The sequence below is a fragment of the Patagioenas fasciata genome, chromosome 1 (genome assembly GCF_037038585.1).
Source record: "Patagioenas fasciata isolate bPatFas1 chromosome 1, bPatFas1.hap1, whole genome shotgun sequence".
NCBI classification, from domain to species: domain Eukaryota; kingdom Metazoa; phylum Chordata; class Aves; order Columbiformes; family Columbidae; genus Patagioenas; species Patagioenas fasciata.
Genome location: NC_092520.1, coordinates 129,985,290 through 130,006,832, shown reverse-complemented (window position 1 = coordinate 130,006,832; position 21,543 = coordinate 129,985,290). Strand labels below are relative to the sequence as shown.

The 21,543-nt window shown below is 40.6% G+C and overlaps 1 protein-coding gene across 3 annotated transcripts in view; it reads right to left on the bottom strand.

Annotated features, from left to right (window-relative positions):
* Window positions 1-21,543, bottom strand: part of TSPAN9 (tetraspanin 9) — a 156,902-nt gene that overhangs the window by 4,569 nt on the left and 130,790 nt on the right. For all 3 annotated transcript variants that reach the window (XM_065849067.2, XM_071815052.1, XM_065849051.2), the window contains 5 exons: window positions 3,846-4,037; window positions 2,154-2,228; window positions 1,208-1,309; window positions 437-568; window positions 239-322 (listed from right to left, as the gene is read on the bottom strand). In XM_065849067.2, coding sequence (XP_065705139.1) covers window positions 239-322; window positions 437-568; window positions 1,208-1,309; window positions 2,154-2,228; window positions 3,846-4,037 — 585 coding nt within the window. The remainder of the gene's footprint in view (window positions 1-238; window positions 323-436; window positions 569-1,207; window positions 1,310-2,153; window positions 2,229-3,845; window positions 4,038-21,543) is intronic.

Sequence of the window (21,543 nt, the reverse complement as noted above, 5' to 3'; positions counted from 1 at the left end):
ACTCTGAAGTCAAAATGTAGGTAAGCAAAACCCCACTGCAGCATATGTTCTTTGCAGGACTGACAACTGACCTGCTTCCTTTCTGAGTAGGTGGCCTTACATGAACTCATAAAACCAATCTGACATTTTTGAAATGAATACCAAACTCAAAGTGGTTGAGCATCACTTTTTATACAGTAGAATCAAGAATGCTGACAGCAAATCAAAACCACGTTGATAAATATCATACCAGTATTACCTGCATTATGAGGATGCACATCCCAATCGAACCAAGAACATGTTTATTCTCATCAAACCAGGTCATAACCCTTTCATAACATCCCTGAAATGATAAAAGATGAAAATTGAAATCCTGAGGTCACATTTTATTTCATGTGCATTCCCTCTTTTTTCTTCCTTTTCACCCCTCCCTTGACCTGAGCAAAATGAGCCTTACTGTTTTCCACACTAATTCAGTGGAGTTCCGTCCACAGTCTTGGGAGTTTTCCATACAGCATCGGTCTGGAACTGTGTTTTCTCCCAGCACGGGGTACCAATCCGTAAAGTCATTCACACCACAGCATTTCATCTGTGAAAAAAGTACAGGATTAATAAATTAGCTTAACTAGCACAATTTGTGAATCATGCACCATCACAAACTTTTACTTCCACTAAACCACTGCATATTTTTAAAAGGGCTGCCACAATACTTCTGTATTTTTAAAGTGCTTCATGCTCAGTGATCACTAAAAGTAAATACTTTAAAACATTTAAAAAACAACCAACCAAACAAAAACAAATTAACAAAAAAACCACAAAGAAAACGAACGGTTCCATGCCCAGGGTAAATTAGTCTTTTTGCCACAGGGACATAAGACCAAACACCTAAATATAAGGTAATCTCTGCCCACAACTGCTGAACGGCAAAAGCCTAGCTGCCAAAGCTGCAGTTCTTCCTGTGCAGGTTTTGCTGCTTCTCCTCTGTTTCAGATCATCTATGTGACAGGCACAGAGAATCTTGGAGAGAGGTAAGTGTCTTTCACCTTACAGAGTACACTTTGATCCTAGGTGTTACAGTACTCCCTGGACGTTCAAGAGCACAAAATCAGAAACCAAAGCCTGCATTAGCCATGTTTTAGACTTGGTGTGGATGTGACAGTTAATAGACTACAGCAGCCTTTATGGCCAAATTGTGGTGGTTTTCTTTTTTCTATTGAGAAAATGTTACCTCTGCTTGAATGATATTCCATGCATTTTTCAGTCCAACATTGTTTTCTGAATTGTACAGCTTCATACCTTCCTTCAAATCCTTCTTTGCACTGTCACTCACCTGTATCATGTAAAAAATACAGGAAGTCAATGTGCTGTTTAGAGGAAAGGACCAAATGGTACACTTGCATATAGATTGTATCACTCTTACCTTCTCTGACCACAAACTTAACATGGGTAGAAAAGTCCATCATAGCTTCAAGACTCTCACAAGTCAGTGAGACCTTTAAGCACCTGTCAAGGCCTAGTGTCTCCCTCAGATTGCAAAATACTGGATTAATTCACAGCTTCCCCTCTACTAAAAGTCCATCTTACAGTCATCATATGATCCAAACTAACTGAAGAGTGATTGGCAGAAATCTGAGCTTACTTTAACTTTGCCAGATACAGCTGTTGGCAATGCCACACAGCAGCCTCTCCCGCCTGTAACCTTGACAAACTCTCTGGGACTGCCCAGTCAGCTGAGGCAGCTGGTGGCATCTGGAATAACCTGTGAATATCCCAGGCCGCTCTCCTCCAGTCCTGTTCAAGGGTTGGTCCTAAGAAGCTAACCAGGTCCTAAGCAGGACTTCTCACAACACAGGTCCACAAGATGATCGGCTTCTTGCAGAGACATCAAACAGTTATGTTGAAGGCTATCTTAGCTTTTAGGAGAACACTAGAAGGGAGGCCCTGGACCACAGATTTATTTCAGGGAGGAAACTGGAAAGCTCAGTGGCCTTTCCTCTCCTCCTCATCACTTTCTCCTGCAGAAGCAGCTTACAGAAAACAGCCAGGATCCCAAGGTTAAACCTTCAACAAAGTGAAGAGCAAGGAGAACCCACATACCTCCATTAAACAAAACCAAACTGAACCTGGTTTACATGCTACTACAGTTAATGAATCTGTATGGCATATTTGCTTACCTTGTCCATATAAACAAAGAACAAAATTAGTAGTATCAGCTCTGCCAGGAGAATTATCAGCAAAACGATGAAAAACTAGAACAAAGAAAAAACAGTATATGAACACTTGCCAACTAGAAAGCAGAGCTGGGGCTGTTATAAAATCAGAAGACTATAGGCCTTGTTTTCTAAACCTTTCCTCTACTGCCAAAACCATGAAAGTTTGATTTCAAACTATTCAGAAACATTGAAGTATCATATTGCTACTAAAACTCCTGTAGGTCTCACCATCAATGAGGAAACTGTCTAGCATTCTCTAAATCTTAGGTTTTACCATATTACCAGTTTACAGGTTTCAGCAATGCTTTTGTCTTGCATTTTTGACTGCTGTCACAGCACGGAGCCCTGGTAGTCTCCTTCGTGTAGACTACAGAACAGATGTTAAATCAATTACTGCAAAGATAAATGTGACATGCTTCAGGAGTGATCTTCTAGCAGGTGACTGGTTGCCCACATCTCACTGTTGGAATAGTCATTACATTACTCAGCAATTCTATTCCCAACTCTCTGTAGCTGAAATCTCTCTCTCCAGGGGCAACTCAAGTGTAAGCTCCAGTAGTTTCTCACTACTTTTCATGCCCACTAGTTGCCTTTATGACATCCCCCATACAGCCACTGGAGGAGATGTAGTATGTGTTGCAGCAAGTTCTCCAATTGGAAATTCATTATAATAAAAAAAGACTTTTGCAGAACCTTGTCAGAATATAAACACTCTCAAAAAAAAGGCATTCAGCTGCTGTTGCACTCTGTGTGGATGAATGACACAGGTCTCATTGTTCTCTGTTTGCTTTCCTAGCTGTAAAACATACAAAACCAAGCAGCAGATAGCAAAACACAGGTACACATTTGTCCTCCAGTTTAATTCTCTGAGATGCTGCTTAGATGTTCCTCCACACCATGTAAGGGAGACTTACACAAGGAAAACTCAGGTGTTCCTTAACGTCACAGCACCTGTGATTCATAAGCTGTGACTTAATCTGAAGCTGTCTGTTTTGAAAGCAGTTCTCCCACCTCCTGCCACAATACCTCTCTCTTTGGGGTGAGGAAAAGCATGGTGAAGACTCGTAGATTTATGCAGGAGGAGTGACCCACACTGTGTTTTCTGAGAGGGGTTCCCAATCTCTGTGCTTCAGTGCCAGACAAATGCTGCAAAGGATCCAATTTGTTTGTTTGTTTGTTTTTTGGTAAGGCCTGGCAGAGACCCTCACTTCTTAACTTTGGGTCACATGGTTTCCACCAACCACTGACAAAGACCTTAGATAAAGGCAAAGTAGAAAATTGCCATAAGACACTTTAAGAGGCATCCAAAAGCAGCTGCGCTTAAGATTTTTTCAGTCAATCCTTCCAACAGACATTTCCAGAGGACTATCCAGGTTGAGCCTACAGTTCATGTTTAACCATTCAGAGATAACAGATAATAATTTGCTTTGCTATCTAATACATTAAAGCAGTAACAAGGATACATTTGCTGGTACATCAATGATATCTCTGTGACCAAAGCTGTGGGATGTCATACTGCAGGCACACAGAAAATTAAAAGCCAAAGGCAATGTTACAGTGATCCACAAGACTTTATTGCATTGGTCATTTAAATAAAAAAAATAACAAAGCAACAGTCACTGTTCTTAGTGAAAATAAGTATTGATGTCTTACACTCAACAGGAGGCACTTGTTTTCCTTGATAGCACCTAGGCAGCCCAGAAAGCCGGTCACCATGATGACTGTGCCAATGGCAATTACTAGGTTGGCAGCGGAAAGTGATGGAAAGCTAGGAGAAAACGTGGCAAAGTTTCCTTGTGACACTGACAGCCAGATGCCCACACCCAGCAGCCCACAGCCACATAACTGTAAAGAGAAAAACAAAACAGAGGTTTCACCATTAAAAGTAATGGTACTGGGTCCTTCCCCTCAACTCTGAAAGGAAAGAATTTCTCAAGCAAATTATCAGGTAACTGTTCTACAGTAATGCTCTCAGTGGCTTGGTGCTGAAACGAAGTGAAACTAAATGTTCTTACCTAGACGTGGTCATGTCAGCTATACTTATTAATTTACTCAAAAGCCACTGGATGGCAGAATTATCTTTAAAAAGACTCAGCGCATGAAACCAGGGCTAACCATTGATCTTCCAACAGCACAACCCAATGCAATTTTTCTGTACGAAGACAAAAAACCTTATCTGAAATAATGCTCCATTGCACTTATTTCTGCAGTCATCTACAATGTCTCAGAGTATCCAGCCCCATATTTCCTCATCCTAGGGCAGGCAAGGAAGACCTGGAGATATTTACAATCAATAGTATCATTTCAATAAATATTTGTCATAAAATGCCCAGTAAGAGCAGCCAGGTTGGGTTGAGTTCTCATAGCTTTTCTGCTATTTGCCAGTGTTCAATATCACAAAAATCAGATTTCTAGGTTTATTATCTAGAGGAAGATCAGAGTATCCCCCCCACAGCCAACTCAGAGTGCTTTGCTCCAATTTACTTGGACCATTGCATGGGAAAAGCAAAACAGCACTTAATCATTACTCACAGTGATATCCCAAAGCTGCTGGTGCTCACCTGGCAGCAGAGATGAACAAAAGAAACAAAAGTTCTTGCCATCAAGCAAGTTCACCACACCCAGCCTACCCCATTGTGCTTGCATAAACTTACAACTTTTTCTCAAATTGGAAACTCAAGATCAGATAACAGCATAGCCACTAAAATGGGGTTCAATCCTGCCTTGTGATGAGCACTAATCCTGGATGATGAAGAGCTACAGACATAACTTTCTGGGCAAATATCCCTACTTCTGTCTGAGGTGATTTTACCAGAAGGGCAGATAGTCATAATCATACACATGGTTATTTTCTTTTACTTCCTCTGTGACCCTTCTGTCTGCTCTGAGACTCCTTCCTAGTTTGCTTAAAGCTTTTGAAACCGCTTTGCATCTAGGGAGATTTACCAGTTTCATGGAGAATTGTGACCAGGAGTAGGCCTTATATAAGATGCTCACAGGTTTTCCCATGGGAGATAAAACATCTCCCAATGTACCAAAGTCTACAAGAGCTAACATCATGCAAAGCATAAAAATACAGGGTTGTGTAGGCACAGCCCAAGAATATGAGATGGAGATTAACTATACTGCATTGGTGGTTATTTCCAGGCCCCCTTGCACCTAAGCACTAGCTTAACAATCTGGGAAAAAAATCCCACAACTGTCTTAAGCTCACAAGCACATGCATTGGCTAACACAGAGGAAATTGCAGGTGTTCTTGAAAGGAGGCTGGGAAGTACCAGTTGAGTTCCAAAACTCAACACAAAATAACTCCACAGTGTGATTTGGGGAGCTCTGCACCACTGCGTGTGCATAAATGTCACAGCATTTGTTTCCTGTAACAGAGTTGGATGCAGCTGCAACAGAATGTGTTTAGCAGCAAAAAATCAAACAGCTACTATCTGACTGAAAAGACTGATCCAAAACATACACACAGGCATGTGGCAGGAAAGGGTGAGAGGACCTTCACCTCTTCCCCCAAATCTGTCCTCTCCAATTAATAGTCTTCACGTGATTTCTCATTGCCTTTCACTGTATTTCAGCAAGGTGAATGTGAACTTGGAGTAACAGAGAACTGTGCGGGGGGAGAAGCAAAAAAGAAGTATCCTGATCACATCCTGCTGCAGGACCTAGTGGACATAACCACAGGTTTAAACTCTGCAGTTCATGGAATCAGTCACTCTGTTGCTCCTACTTTAAATTGCATCTATTCTGTACTTGAATTGCTGCAGTTTTGGTGCCTCCAGGAATCCACTCTGTGGCTCAGCTGCTTCAACCATTCGATGAGAATCACAGGCAGTTGCTCAGGCCAAGAGCTTGATGGTTCAGGAGGTTAGATGCAGCTCTCACCACACAACATTCACTTAAGGTTTTAAATGGCATTTCTAAGCTGCCAGGGCTGTACATTGCCAATAGCTGATGGCACTTCAATCAGTGACTTCATAACACTCCATGGATGAGGCCATAAATGTTTCCAAAGAAGTTTCTACTACCCCTGCCAAAGACTTGAATTGTTCATTGTAACCTCCCCTCCGAGCCTCAATTCAGACCTTAGAGCTTATTCACAAATGTGTTCCTTGGACTTTCATACTCATCACAGCCTGAGCTCAAGTGTTTTGAAAGAGGGCAGTCAATTCTGAAATCATCAGGCCAAAAGCCACAAACCACTGCAGATAAACAAGGTGCTGGTGAAAGCAAGATCAGGGCAAAAGGCTTACAGATGAGGGGCAAGTAAAGGACAAAAAGAAGCACATGTGACCAGTGGAAAGATCAACCCATGAAGGCTGGCACCTCAGTATCCAATTCCAGTTATGAGGATAGTAGCAATACAGGTAGAAAAAAGAAGCTCTTACCAGCATCTCTTTAACATTTGGAAAAAAACCCAACACAGTTCTAGACAGAGCCTTAGTCTAGAGTAGAAAGGTGGCCCTGAAATTAATCCAGAAGGCTCATGCTTATGTTTATTTAGCAAAGTTAGAAGCAGCCAATGGCTTAGACGAGGGAAGAGAGAGCTACCTTCAAGTGTAAGAAATCTGGAAAGTGACAGGCCCACTGGTGGCCCATGGGGTGGACATGAAAATGGAAAAGGACCAAGAGCAGAAGGAAAATCCAAGTTGGAGAGCAGAAAAATGGGCAGATGGCCTCTGTCTCTCTAACCGGCTCTCAGTTCAGGAGGTCCTCTATATACACTACAGGACAGATGACTTCTTCACTTGCTTGTGGTAGCTACACTAGTATTTTGGTAAACTCAGGAGCAAAACTCTCTGCTTTTTGGCAGAAAACCAGTCATCCACCACACCTCCACCTTTCACAATGCCTCTAACATGGAAGAAACATTCGGCACTTGATGTGAAACATTTTCAACAAAGGTCTTGTGGATTAGCAACACACCTATGCTGTCCCTAGGCAGACCACTATGGAGATACAACTCAAATGCCAGACATATGAATACATCAGTAGAGGAATCCTTTACAATGCAAAATGAAGTGGTATGTCAGTCGAGACAGCAGACATGTCCATGTTTGCTCTCTCTTCCTGCAATTGTAATGTCCCACTGAAGAAAACCACAGAATAACTACTTTCCAATTGCTGTAGTGATTTCATTAACATGCCAATGTGCACAATGTGATTAATAGGTCCCTTCAGAGCTGACAACACACATTAGTGTAGTACTACAATTATACCACAGTATCTGCACTGATTACACTCTCACCATGGCTCATTCCCAGGCCCATTGGGCAAGCTAAGGAAAGTTCTCCTTTCCACAGACTTTTTACCTCCCAGAGTAAGAGTTCTCCATCCCTAAATTACACTGGAAGCGCACATTACATTAAAAAATCAGGTGATGGAGTGGCTATTAAAGACTAAGTCTGATCTATGCAAACAGGATTATCTACAGTGACTGAGAGAGTAAATAGTCACAAAGACTTCCCTGCTCATTGCAGGGGGGGTGGACTATATGACCTTTGAAGGCCCCTTCCAACTGAAACAATTCTAAGACTCTATGAGTTGCAAGAGATTTGATAAAAGACATGACAATCTCAAAACTTCCACAAGGTGGCATCCCATACCAAATAGCACTAACAGTTTTAAGTCAAATTTTATTTTTCTCCTTTCCAGAGCTCCTCAATTTTTGTGCTTACTTCTCTGTTTTTATCTCTGTCATTCTACTGGTAGCAGTATTGTTGATGCTAAAATGTATGCTTTAAACCTTAGGTCCCAGGCCAAATGTTTTTCTCACTCATGCTTCCTAAAAAATCCCAAATAATTCCACTGACTTGGAACTTAATTGCATACAACCATACCAACCAAAGCTACCTAGAATTCTAGCAATCAAATAGCTTTCCCTGATACTTTTTTCTCTACCAATTTCATTTTCTGTACAACATAAAGACAGCTATTTATTCTCATAGGATCTATGTCTTTCCGTCTGGTACAACTGAATGCTGGCAGGTGAAAGCAGCAAAGACATACCGAGTAACCTTATTAATTCCTTTTCCACTATATAATTAAATAATATATGCTGCTTGGTATTTAATTGCATTAGAGTGGAAAATGGTTTGACAGCATAATGAACTTCACTGGATCTTTCTTCTCAAAAAATGTTGGTTTATTTCCCTCTCATGATTAGAAATTATCATCCTCCAGGCAACTATCAAATTTCTCCTTCCTCTGGTGTTTATTCATGAAGGTAACTGCAGAACACTATCATAAAGGCAGTCACACACATGGATACACAGACTCTTACTTATAGGGTAATTTAGTCAAGCTATGACATACATATTTTGAGCTTGAAAGCTAACAAAAGGAACACCAACTTTTCTCACTTTGCTATTTCACTATCAAAGCCTGGATTCTCTTCAGTATCTCAACATCTATCTGTTATCATCACTGTGTTCAGAAAACAGCATTCTAGGAGACAGTAAAAGTCTCAAATATTCCAAAGAAATCAGAACTCCAGATAAGCTCAGAGAGAGACAAACCCAAATGCAAGTCTTTCCATAACAAGTGCTATCATCGGAGTGGGAAAGGGGCTCTCTTATTTCATTCAGATTTTTGAGCATTGTGTGAACTAATATAACAATACAAACTTTGACAATAGAGCATCATACCCAGATCTAGTTGCCTTAACCTAAAGAAGATATAGTAAGAGTTTACAAGACTTAGGAAGGATAACACAGATGGTCAGAGATATGCCAAGACTGACATATTGTACTGAAGGAGATTGTGCACAGGATTATCTGGCCTGGGAGGAATTATTAGACAGGAAGTGAATGAGGTATTCACAATTCTAGAGGTCAGTATGAAAACCAAACAGTCTGTCTCTTTAATATTTTCCAATAATAGAAACAAGGGGAATATTAGCAAGCCCTATGTAGTATGTTTTGCTTCACATAACTGAGAAGTAAATTGATTAATTATGCCATAAGCAATTACAAGAATCAAGTACTGTGGCCACAATAGTCAGTAAGGGCTAGATAATTTCATTTATTGCTAACAACACTTGTAGTTTCCTAGTATATAAAAAAAAATAATGACATTTCATGCTTCTCTGAGTACAATACCATGCTTCTCAGTGTGAGATAATGCATGCAGAATCCAGCAAAACTAGCAAGCATCAAACAAGTTGGGCTAAAGAAGAGGTAGGATATACCATTCTAGTAAGGTTTAATAGAATAATATTGATAGACTTACCCTTGAAGTAACCCATTGAACAGCACTGGGCAACAGGAATCTGATAAGGAAGACACTACCAAGAGGAAAAGGTATGAGGGCCATACTCTTGGGGTTTTTTTTGCCATCATTCTATCTCATGCACACAATTTGTGATGGAAAAGCTGCACAACTAGGCATGTGAGAGAAAAAGAGTGGCAGGAAGATTTCTTCTTGACGTGATAGTTATTACTGATGGTTAAACACCAGGGGAGCTCTTAACAGACTTGGAATAGAACAGACATACAGAAACCAAACACCAAGAGACAACCACCAGGGACAAAAAGAAGAAGTAAATGTCTCAGTTTGTACCTCCACTTTGAATAATAGCCCCTGGGCCATCTGTGGCCCAGTTACAGAGAACACAAAGCTTCCTACCTTCCTCTGTGCTGTATTAAAACATGCCATCTTGCTTGAAGCAAAGATGATACAATGAAAAATACATGGAACAGCTTAAATATGGCCCCCCATAAAAATGGCAAAAAGCACAGGAGGTTTGTTACAAGGAATTACTAAGAGCATGACTGCACAAATAAGCATCAATACTGGGAACCAATTTCAGGACAACTGCAGTGACAAAAAGACACTCTGAATTAGGCTTTTACATGCCTCTATTGAAAGAATAAGCCAATAATGATATGACCTGCACCAAAAGGACCAGCATGAAGAAGCCATGTGGAAAAGCAGAATGTATCACCAAAGCCTGGAACGGAAAGGTTTTTCAGTGTCCATTTGACTTTTAAAACCTTCCCTTCTGTTGGGGTCAGCAACACTTTGGAACAGCTGCCAGTAATATTTTCCCTCTGTTTGGTTAAGTCCTACAAAACAAAGTTACCTATCCTAGCTCTTCTTTTCAAGACAGAGAGACCTTCCACCATTTCTTCAACTGACCCTCAGACCAGACAATGTGCAGATGAGGTGAGTGGTCCTTTTGAAGCAGCACAATCTTCTCACTCTGTCCTTGTGATTTGGTCTTTATTTTTTTTTCCCCTCTCCGTCTTTTATGGTATCTTAATGACCTCACAGGTTTCCTATGGAAGCAAGAAGCAGTAGGCTGCTCTTTCTGACTATGCAGGAATTTTTAAGGAAAACTTGTATGAGAAACAAAAATGGACATAATCTTTAGCAGCTGGAAACCTAATTCAAAGATTCTTCAGATCAGCAGGAAGAGCTCACATCTGTGCATTTTGGATCTGGTGCTTCACTTGGAAGCAGTGTGGTGTGGAGATTCAAAACAGTAGGAGATACTGTTCAAAAACCCACCATCCTGTCTTCATAGACACAGCAGTCCCAGTTCTTGTTTCAATGCACATTAAGTTTTAGAAGATACTAACTTGATTGTTCACAGAGATCATCACCACAAATAACAGCATTTTTCAAACTATCACAATACATTAACCGCTCTGTTGAGAACACAATATTAAGGAAAGCAGGGGGTGACATAAAAGGGAAAGAGGACTCAAAGCTCAGCAGTAGAGCTATTCCGTTCATTTACCATCAGACAGGGGTGCTCATCTTTTGCAGTATTCTGCCCTGAGTTATAGATCAGAATGATTGTTCTGGATGGAGGCAAGGATGGGAATTCCATGGTTTCTACTGCTTCAAAACAGAGACACTTTCTGTAAATTAAGGTTTTGGATGCCACTTGCCACTTCTGGATTTGGGTGGTTCATCCATTTCAGGAAAGGGCTGGTGCTTAAAGGAGATTTTCAGGTAAGTCCAGATAAATTTTCCTGCTTTGTCTTGATAATCCACAGGATTAATAAAAACTGGGGCTTAACAGCTGAAAATCTCAGAGAAAGACTCTTGCAAAATGAGATAATCTTCTAAATATGATGCAAAATATAGCAAGGGCACAAAAATCTGAGAAGTTCTTTAGCCATAGACTAGAAAATGAGAATGGAGTATGGAAGTGGGTGAACACACTTACTAATACCTACTTAGTGCTACTGTCATAACAATATGGCAGAGATTTAAACCCCTCTACAACGTTCCTGTGAACTGGATATTGACGCAAGAAACAGCAATTATTTTGATGTTTCCTGTTAGTCTAGTGCTGTAACAGTTGTAATGACAGCCTATGTGTAACAGAAGGTACAGAACTGGAATCTATGCAAATGCTGGTGCCCCTTAATTTATCTGTCTAGGAAAACAGTTATCCTCTTCCTGGAGTCATCCCCCAGCTCTGCTTCCCATGTGCCAGGTATTTGTGAAAAGGTGCTGTATGCACCTTAACTTTCTTGTAGGCTGTCAAGCCTTGTTTCTGGAAAATGTCCCTCATTTCAGCATCCAAATAGTGGGCTTTATCGGTCTTCGTGTTTTTCATGGAGCAATGGTGGCGCCTTTAGCTGCTCCAGTTGATTTGCAAGCACCAGATATATTTTCCCCACATATTCCATCACTGCTTTACCAAAAGCCCCATATAAGCAGAAGAACAAAACTTAGAAGAAGTAGTTTGCTTTGCCAGCACCTTCTTTATTTTGAAGGGTAAACTTTTACTACTCTGATTTGTAATGAATTTGTGGGTTTTTTTCAGCACAGGTGTTTGGGGGAGTATTAATGGAATGTTTCCCTTCAAGGTATTCAGGGTAGTTTCAGAAATGGACTTTATCTGAAGCTGCGCAAAGGATTGCTTTTCTTGGGGGTGTGGGGTCAGTCATGAGTGGTGTTTTCCAGGGCTGAGTATTGGGGCCAGTTCTGTTTAATCTCTTTATCAATGATCTGTAAGTTTGCAGATGACATCAAGTTGGGTCAGAGTGTTGATCTGCTTCAGGGTAGGAAAGCCATACAGAGGGATCTGGACCAGCTGGATCAATGGGCTGAGGTCAACTGTACGAGGTTTAACAAGACCAAGTGCTGGGTCCTGCACTTGGGTCATAACAACCCCAGGCAGAGCTACAGACTTGGGGAAGAGTGGCTGGAAAACTGCCTGGTGGGAAAGGATCTAGAGGTGCTGGTCGAAAGCTGGCTGAATATGAGCCAGCAGTGTGCTCAGGTGGCCAAAAAGGCCAACAGCATCCTGGCTTGTACCAGGAATAGTGTGGCCAGCAGGACTAGCAAAGTGATCATCCCACTGTACTCGGCACTGGTGAGGCTCCACCTTGAATACTGTGTTCAGTTTTGGGCCCCTCATCATAAGAAAGACATTGAAGTACTAGAGAGAGTGCAGAGGAGGGCGATGAAGCTGGTGAGGGGCCCGGAGCATGAGTCTTATGAGGAATGATTGAGGGAACAGGGGCTGTTTAGTCTGGAGAAAAGGAGGCTGAGGGGAGACCTTCTTGCTGTCCACAACTACCTGAAAGGAGGTTGTAGCATGGAGGGTGTTTGTTTCTTCTCCCAAGTAGCAAGTGATAAGACAAGAGGAAACAGCCTCAAGTTGTGCCAGGGGAAGTTTAGATTGGATATTAAGAAAAATTTCTTCATTAAAGTGGTTCTCTTGCATTGCAACAGGCTACCCAAGGAAGTGGTGGAATCACCATCCCTTGAGGTGTCTAAATGACATATAAATGGGGTTCTTAGGGACATGACTTAGTGCCAGAGTTAGGTTAAAGGTTGGACTCAATGATCTTGAGGGTCTCTTCCAACCAAAATGATTCTGTGATTCTCTGATTCTGCATCAGCCCCCAACCTGTCCTAGTGCATGGGGTTATTCCTCCCTCTGCGCAGGACCCTACAATTGTCTTTTTTGAACCTCAATAGGTTCCTTTTTGCCCAGCTCACTAGCCTGTCCCGGTTCCACTGAATGGCAGCACAGACTTCTGGTGGCCTATCAGGCACTCCCCACAGTTTTGTTGAGGGTACACTCTATCCCTTCAACCAGGTAATTGATGAATAGTTTGAAATGAAGGTCAGGAAGGACAAGATGGTCATTGGAAGTAGTCCCCATGGATTTACAAAGGGGAAATCATGGCCAAGGAACATTATAGCCTTCTACAATGAGGTGACTAGCTTGGTGGGTGAGTGGAGAGCTGCTGGTGTTAACTTAACTTTAGCAAGGCTTTTGACACTCCCTCACATAATATCCTCATTGACAAGCTGGCAAAGTATGGGCTAGATAAGCAGACAGTGAGGTGAACTGAAAACTGCCTGAACAGCCAAGCCCACAGGGTTGTGACCAGTGGCACAAAGTCCAGCTGGAGATTAGATTAGTCATTAGTACCCCAGAGGCTGATACTGGGGACAGTTCTGCTTAACCTCTTCATTAATGACTGGGACAATGGGACAGAGTGTACCCTCTGCAAGTTTGCATATAAACTAGAGTGGCTAATGCACCAGATGGCAGAGCTGCCATTCATAGCAACCTGGACTGGGTGAAAAACTGGGCAGAGAGGAATCTCATGAAATTCAACAAAGTGAAATGTGGAATTCTGCACCTGGGGAGGAATAAACTTACGCACCAGGACATGCTGGAGGCTGACGGGCTGGAAAGCAGCTCTGCAGTGGAGAGCCTGAAGTCCTGCTGGAAAACTAGGTGACCACAAGCCAGCAATACAACCTCATAGCAAAGAAGTTTAACAGCTTTAGGAAAAGTGTTTCCAGCAGCTTTGAGGGATGTCATCCCTTCCTCCTACTCAGCACTGGTGAGGCCACAACTGGAGCACTCTGTCCAGTTTTGGGGTCCCCAGCACAAGACATAGACAAATACAAGTAAGAGAATGGAAAAGAGGCTGAGAGAGATAGGATGATTTATCCTCAAGGAGAAAAGGCTCAGGGGGATTTTATTGATCTATAGAAGTACCTGATGAAAGGCAATGAAGAAGAAGGAGCCTGACTCTTCTCAGGAGTGCCGAGTGATAAGAGGCAATGGGTACAAATTCAAACACAATATACTATGCAAGAAAAAGCCACCTTTTTAAAATGAAACCAAAAACCTGTGAGAGTGCTCAAACACTGTAGTAGTGCTGTGGAGATTTCAAAACCTGACTAGACACTGTCCATTGTAACCTGTTCTAGATGATCCTGCTTGAGTGGGGGTGGGGAGACTAGATGATCTAAACAGATTCCTTCCTACCACACCTATTCCATGAGTCTATTAAGGAGATACGCTCTCAGATCTTAATAACTATACTCCAGCAGTATTCTCTACTACGCACACACACAGACACACTCTTTTTTTTTTTTTTCCCCCCCAGTATCCCATGTCTGCCTGAACAGGTAAAAAATAAGTCCCCTCCATTATTCACAGGTTGTGTTCAACAGAGCACAGCCCTGATTTGCTAATGATTGTCATTAATTATTAGGTGCCAAACATCTTGTGCACGAAATTCCTATGTGATAAATTGTCAGTAGTTAAAACATAAGTGTGGAAAATAGTAGCAATAGAAAGGGACTTGGAGAGACTGGAAACAAAGCATAAACTTAAAGGAAACATACATCTGCAACATTATATTCCTGAACACAGACTTTCTGCAGGATGATTTGTGAAAAGATATAAAAAGCAAAGTGTCAAAGCAAATGAGACATTACTTTGGACTGCAGTAATTCTTGTTCCAAAACTTCACACCTGTTTTGAGTGGCATGCACAAAGGTAACAAAGGCAAAAACAACAAAACTGTCCCTGTCTGCAGCTGTTAATAAAAGGCCAAATTTAGTTGTGCCAATGTCAGCATCATCATCTTTTTGTATATAACACACAAAACCCAAAGTGCAGTAGGTAAAGAAGATTGAACATTTGAAGGGGATTCAGAGACGATGTCTGTGGGAGATTTGACGGATTTTCTTGAAGTTAATGGACATAATATGGAACTGAAATGAACAGGCCTCTGAGGCCTATGTGTCCAGCAAGAAAGCAAGAGTTGAGCAGCCTACGTGCCTTAGGTCACTTTGTGCAGCCTTGAGCAAAAACAAAAGAAAGAGTGTTTAGTGAAGAAGACTCAGCAATAAAATAGATACATTTTGCTTAATACTAGGGCTCGTGCAGATATATAAAATCCAATCACTTGTTAGTTTGCAGCAAGTCAACAGTAGCTATTGACCAATTACATGCAACCTTCAGATGGGTGGACAGCGCATGGACAAGTCAAAAAGATACTTAAGGAGAGGTGTAACAAGCGATAAATGGGTTCACTTAAATTCAGATTGTATTGTGTGGAGTCCGTGACTTTTTGCCCTTGCAGATGTCTGAAGAATTAAGATGTGTACAACATAGTTGAGTGATAGTTAGATGGCAGAGAAGATAATAGGGGCAGAACTTGGACACAGTATTAGGTCCTTAGTTTAAAAAAAAAAAAAAAAATAGATCAACTTCAGAGACTCCTGAAATCAGAAGGATTGGCAGGACCCTAGTCATTCATCTGCTGGATGGAAAAACACACGAAGAGTAAACAGAGATTAAAATATCACAGATAACATATATTAGATCCAGAGAATAACTAATACAGAAGAAGGAATTATGTATTCACTCCACAGAAGAGACCTGATTGGGTGGGTATTTAACATATAGTTATAAAGGCTATATAATTAATGAAGGCTATGTAATTCATAAAGCCCACAAAGGACTTGTGGTTCCTACAGAAACACTAACCTTATGCATATATTAAAATGTGCATTTATGCTGTTCTTGATAACAGCCTTGTCAACAACTGTTCATTTAAAATACAGTAACTAAGCATTATACATAATCTTCATTTTAAATTATCTTCTCATTAGTAAGCAAGGGGATAGGAGCAGAAGAATTTTTTAAGTAATTCATAATGAATTAAAATCCATCAGCTTAACAAAGAGGTTCTGAGCATTAAGCCTTATTTCCTAAACACACATAATTGTAAAGATATCTTTCTGAAATGCAAAGTCTGGGGATTAAATTCAGTCTTTCTTTAATTCTTGCAAATAAACCTATCTACGCAGACTTCAAACTGAAAACAGGCAGCAAATTGCAATGCTGTCTTTTAATGCACCACTTTTTGAAACTTCTTGTTAGAAGATGTAAGTTTAGGGTTTTTTCCTATGTAATATTATTAACTCAAAAATGGAGATCTGCTTTTAAAATGCCCCCTCCCTCCCCCTTTTTTTTTTAAATTTTCCTAATTATTTCCATAAAGTTAATTTCACTTGAAATGAGAATCCAATCTGAAAACTAGCCAGACAGAAAGATCTTCTGAATTTACCTACGCCATAGAAACATTCAGAGCTTAGTTTGACAGCAAAAGCAAATACATGTTGCTGCTCAATCCCATTAGACCTGCAGAACAGAAAGAGAACTGAATTTTGTTCTTCCAGGTTTTGGAATAAGATTTTTTTACTGCAAACATATGCAAGCGTAACAAATTACAAAATTTGTACATGTTAGCAACCATTATTTGGCTAATAAAAATACTTTTGTCTCGTTATTAAAACCTCTTTCCAAAAACATGTGATTCACAGACTCAAAACCAACACTCAAGGCTTTGGAAGGAAGAGACAATTTTGCGAAGACAGTTTGTAGAGTAACGAGAGCAAGAGCAAAAAGCATATCTAAATCACAGTCCAAATTCCAGTATGTGAAAGCATCAAGAGAAATCTATCAGATAGGACAGGAAATCATATTTTATTCCATTGACGGTGGAGAGAAAAACAAATTGAATCATGATCTATTGACTTCCCCCAGTGCTCTAATTTTAGAGCAGCCTTTTAAAGCCTTTTGAAAACAGAACTGCATGACTGTTTAAAACTATATGCTAAATTCACATGTCACATATTTGCACAAATGCAGGGGCATGTATTTGCAGTATCATCTTCTAAAATGTAAGTCCCCACCTCATGGACACTTTCTGCCCCACAAGAAGCACAGGCAGATTCTGGTCAGTCTGCCATCAAACATACATTTACAATGCTTAGCATTCACTGGCATAACTTAATGAAATCTGGACACCTCTGCTGGTCACATGTTATTAATCTGTCTCTTTTTTTCCTGAGCCAATACTCCTCGAGCCTCTTTATCCGCTTTGTTCATTTTAATCACAGCTGCTTAATTCTGGTCTATCTCTTAATACGAAACAAAAGCAGTAGTAACAAAACGAAAAATCAGATGTTTCAAGGACTTGGAGGGGGGAAGGTGCAGCAGTCAGCAACCCTCATCCAAATTTGTCTAAAAGGAGTGAGGACCTTTCTAGCCCCAAAGAAGTTACCATGACTAAAGATACTCTCTTGAAGATGTACTACAGGGCACAACCAAGAACACATGTGGGTTTGCCAAGTCATCAGCCTGTATGCATTACAGCCCATCTGGACAGACCTTGGGTTGTGCTAAGACAGCTCATTTACTACATATAGACCTGGGAATTATCTATGATTTTGCACACACGATATACTCAACAAGGTACAAAGATGAATCACAGACCAGTTGAGGTTGGAAGGGAGCTCTGGAGGTCATCTGGTCCAACTCCACTGCTCAAGCAGGGCCACATAATGTCTGTTGCCCAGGACCATATACAGGGAGCTTTTTAATATCTCCAAGGACAGAAAATCCACAGCCTCTCTAGGTAACTTGTTCCAGTGCTTGGCCACCCTCACAGTAAAAAAATGTTTCCTGATGTTCTGGTTTTGCCCATTGCATCTTGTGTTGTTACAAGGCACCAATGAAAACAGCTTGGCTTCTTCACATCCTCCCTTCAGGTATTTATATAATTGATTATATCCCTGAGCCTTTTCCAAGCTAAACAGTTCTGGCCCTCACAGCCTTTCCTCATATGAGAGATGCTTAATCATCTTAGTGGTCCTTCATTGACTCTCTCCACTATGTCCATGTCTCTCTTATACTGGGAAGCCCAGAACTCCAGGTGTGGCCTCATCAGTGCTGAATGAAGGGAAAGGGTGACCTCTCCTCTGCCTGCTGGCAACACTCCTCCTAACTCAGCTGAGTATACCGTTAGTCTTCGTTGCAGTAAGGGTACATTGCTGGCTCCAGTTCACCAGATTCTCAGGTCCTTTTCTGCCAAGATGCTTTCAAGCCAGGCAGCCCTCAGCATACATGCGTATACAGGGTTGTTCCTCTCCATGTGCAGAACTTAGCACTTCCTCTTGTTGGAACTTCATGAGGTTTCTATAGCACATGAAAACCAACTCCACATCATGATTACATTTTGGTTGTAGCAGAAGGAACTCACCTGAGGCTAAACTGGGGCCCTCTGCAGCTAAAAAGCATGAGCTCTCATATTTTGAGCTAAACAGTAAGGGCCACCAAATGGGCCCTAAGCAACTCATTCTTCCTGCAATGGCTCACAGAGACAGATCTGTTACTCACATACAATCATTCTAATGGCTTATGGAGCCCATGAAGAGTTCATAATCTGGCAAACATACAAAGGCAGGAGACAGAAAGAAGAGCTGCCAGAAGCCACATTCGAAAGCTTAAGCAACAAATAAAATCTCCAAATCTGTAAGAATGGCAGTGTTTAAGCAAACCAAGAAAAGCAGTTCTACCTATATCAGAGGGATTGGTTACCTTCTTATACAGTCAGGATATCCTGCTACTGCATATGAATTCTGAGTTTCATTTACTAGTTCTGTAGAATTCATAATAAAGCTCCAGTTGCTGACTTTAAATCTATGCAGTGTAATCTGCCTGCATTAGACTGCTTGTCATGATAAAATCATTCTGGCTTGCCTCACAGAGAATATCTGACTGGAAAATATAGCTAATCCTAAACTGCAAAGTGTGATATAGATTTTAATACAGACATGGATTACATGAACACATTGACTAAAATAATCTTCCAACAGAGAGACAGCTATGGGATTTTGAACTTTCCAGTCTCTATCCAGAATGCTTTCCAAAAATTCTTCCCATTCCACAAATTAAACAGCTTTTGCTTCAGCTGGAACACCCCAAACCACAGGCCTTGATCACCTACCTTCATATATGCTTCCACCTCTTTTGCTACATACATCAAAAACAAGTTAGAGTGGCCTTCAATTATTGTTGCTGAGTGTGAAATCCATCCAGGAAGACCACAAAGTCAGAAAAGATTTATCAAATTCCCAGTTTGATTTTATATTTACTAACGTTTCTCCCATTGTCCTCTGACCTCAAACACGTCACAAAAATACAGAAACCTAAGCAGTGATTGCTTTGCCATTCACAATGCATGTCTGACTGGGGCTTAAGTCCTGTACCTTGCCCTCGTGGACTTCTAGCTGATTCTTTTCTATATAAATTAGAATACAACTGAGCGCACCTCTCAGCTGTAAAATGGAAGGCAATAAAAAAAATGAGGTTGGTGCTGAGTTGTGAATAGTCATCTCTTCCTGCATAGAGTCAGAACTTCTGGCTCAAACTCCCTGTTATTTAAATTTACTGTTTGCATTTGCAGCAGGCCTGATCTGAGGAAAAGCAAGTGAACTCTGCAACAGCAACTAACATCACCACCTCCCACAGATTAGCAGCTGGTATTCTTGCATGGCTTCAATTGCACCTTGCCTTTAAAAGGCAGCTCAGCACCCTGCAAGAGGCACAACTCTTGTTTATCCATCTGCTGTAGGAGAGAGGTGAATGGGGACAAGAGTGCTCAACAGTTGGAATAAGTATCAAATGAGTATCAAATAAAAACAAGAGCATAGAACAATACATGTTAGGACAACTCATATATCTGCAAAGTCTAGCTTTGCTTACTCTGAATGTAAGACTATGAACAACACATCTCTCTCCAGCTGTCATTGCTGCAAGACATATCACCACTATCCCCAGATGTGGGAAAAGAACACTCTGCTATTTCTACAAGGAATCCTTTGAAGTGACCTCTGTTCTCAAGAACGTTTTTCTAATGCGTCAGGGTCAAAGCAGATTGATTTAAGTCACAGCTATTTAAACAACCAATTTTAATAATAATTTAAATCAAAAGCAAGCAACTTTGAATAAGTCATGGATTTTAACTCTGCATTGCTCTTGTATCCTCCATTCAGCTTCCCTCCATAGATATTTAATGCATTTTTTGTCAGGTCAGAAGAGAATCCGTGTTTATACACTCAGCTGTCTTTTATTGCTGTTGCTACTATGTTAGAAAGCAGTGAATTATGTGGTTTTATTTTCTTTATGACTTTTTTTATTATTCATGGTAACTAAGTTTTAGTAGAAATTTGAATTCAGTCAAAAGCCACAACACAACATTTGAACACCATTGTTACACAGTACTATGTCTAGTGTGCTGTATGGTGAACTGACAAACCATAGTTATAATTAAATGCTTTATTTAGCAGTGGAAGCATTACCTGTAGTTAATGATCCGAACATTTCTGATGATTGAACTCTTTAAAGACATAGAAACTGTAGCTCTTACATGCTAACACCCCATTTTCTTTATGTGCTCAAAAATGTAAAGCAAGTTTATCTTCTTTTTCAGCTACTATTTTTCAGTACTGAATGAACTAGATGTTGAGAATAACTAAATGGATAAACTGAAATTAAAGCTACTGCAGTCAAAAACTGGTTTAGGCTTTCAGCTTTGGTTCCAGCTGCTAAGACCTGCACCAGGTTTTTTGCTTGCCTTCTTTGCAGAAATTGACAGCAAGTATCCACTCCTTGACTATTTTTATTTAACTTGCATTTTCAGATATTATAATCATAAAATAGGTTGTCAAGATTTCAAACAGGTTTACTTTTTCAAAAGGAGGTAAAAGGAGTTAAATTAAAAGGTGTCCGCCTCCCCCTTTATTCCCCCCTCCTTCAGCTTAGAATGTAGACTGTTAACAACTAGCAAAAACTGGAGAGGACCCTCTTGCCAAAGCATGAGGAAGTTTTAGTAATTCTTTATGTTGTCCATATTCTAAAAGCCCAACTCCAGTAGTAGTTGTGTTGGAAGGGCACAAAGATAACAGATCAGATGCTACAATGATTTGCACTGCAGTAAGAATGGAACAATATCCCTTCATACCATGTTCAAAATAGCAGCATGAAATGAATATCACACACAAATTCACTCCGCTGTAACAAACAAGAAAAAAAATTTCCATAAAGAGCAACAACCTGGGAATAAGAGTAAAGACATAATTCCGTGCTGTTTTTCTGGACACCGCACAACAGTTTGCCCTTCTTTTTTTTTTTCCCAGATATAACTGTGATGATTTTGTAGTCCTACCTCAAAAGTTACTGCCTGTCCTTTAAAACACAGGCAAAGCAAATGATCTG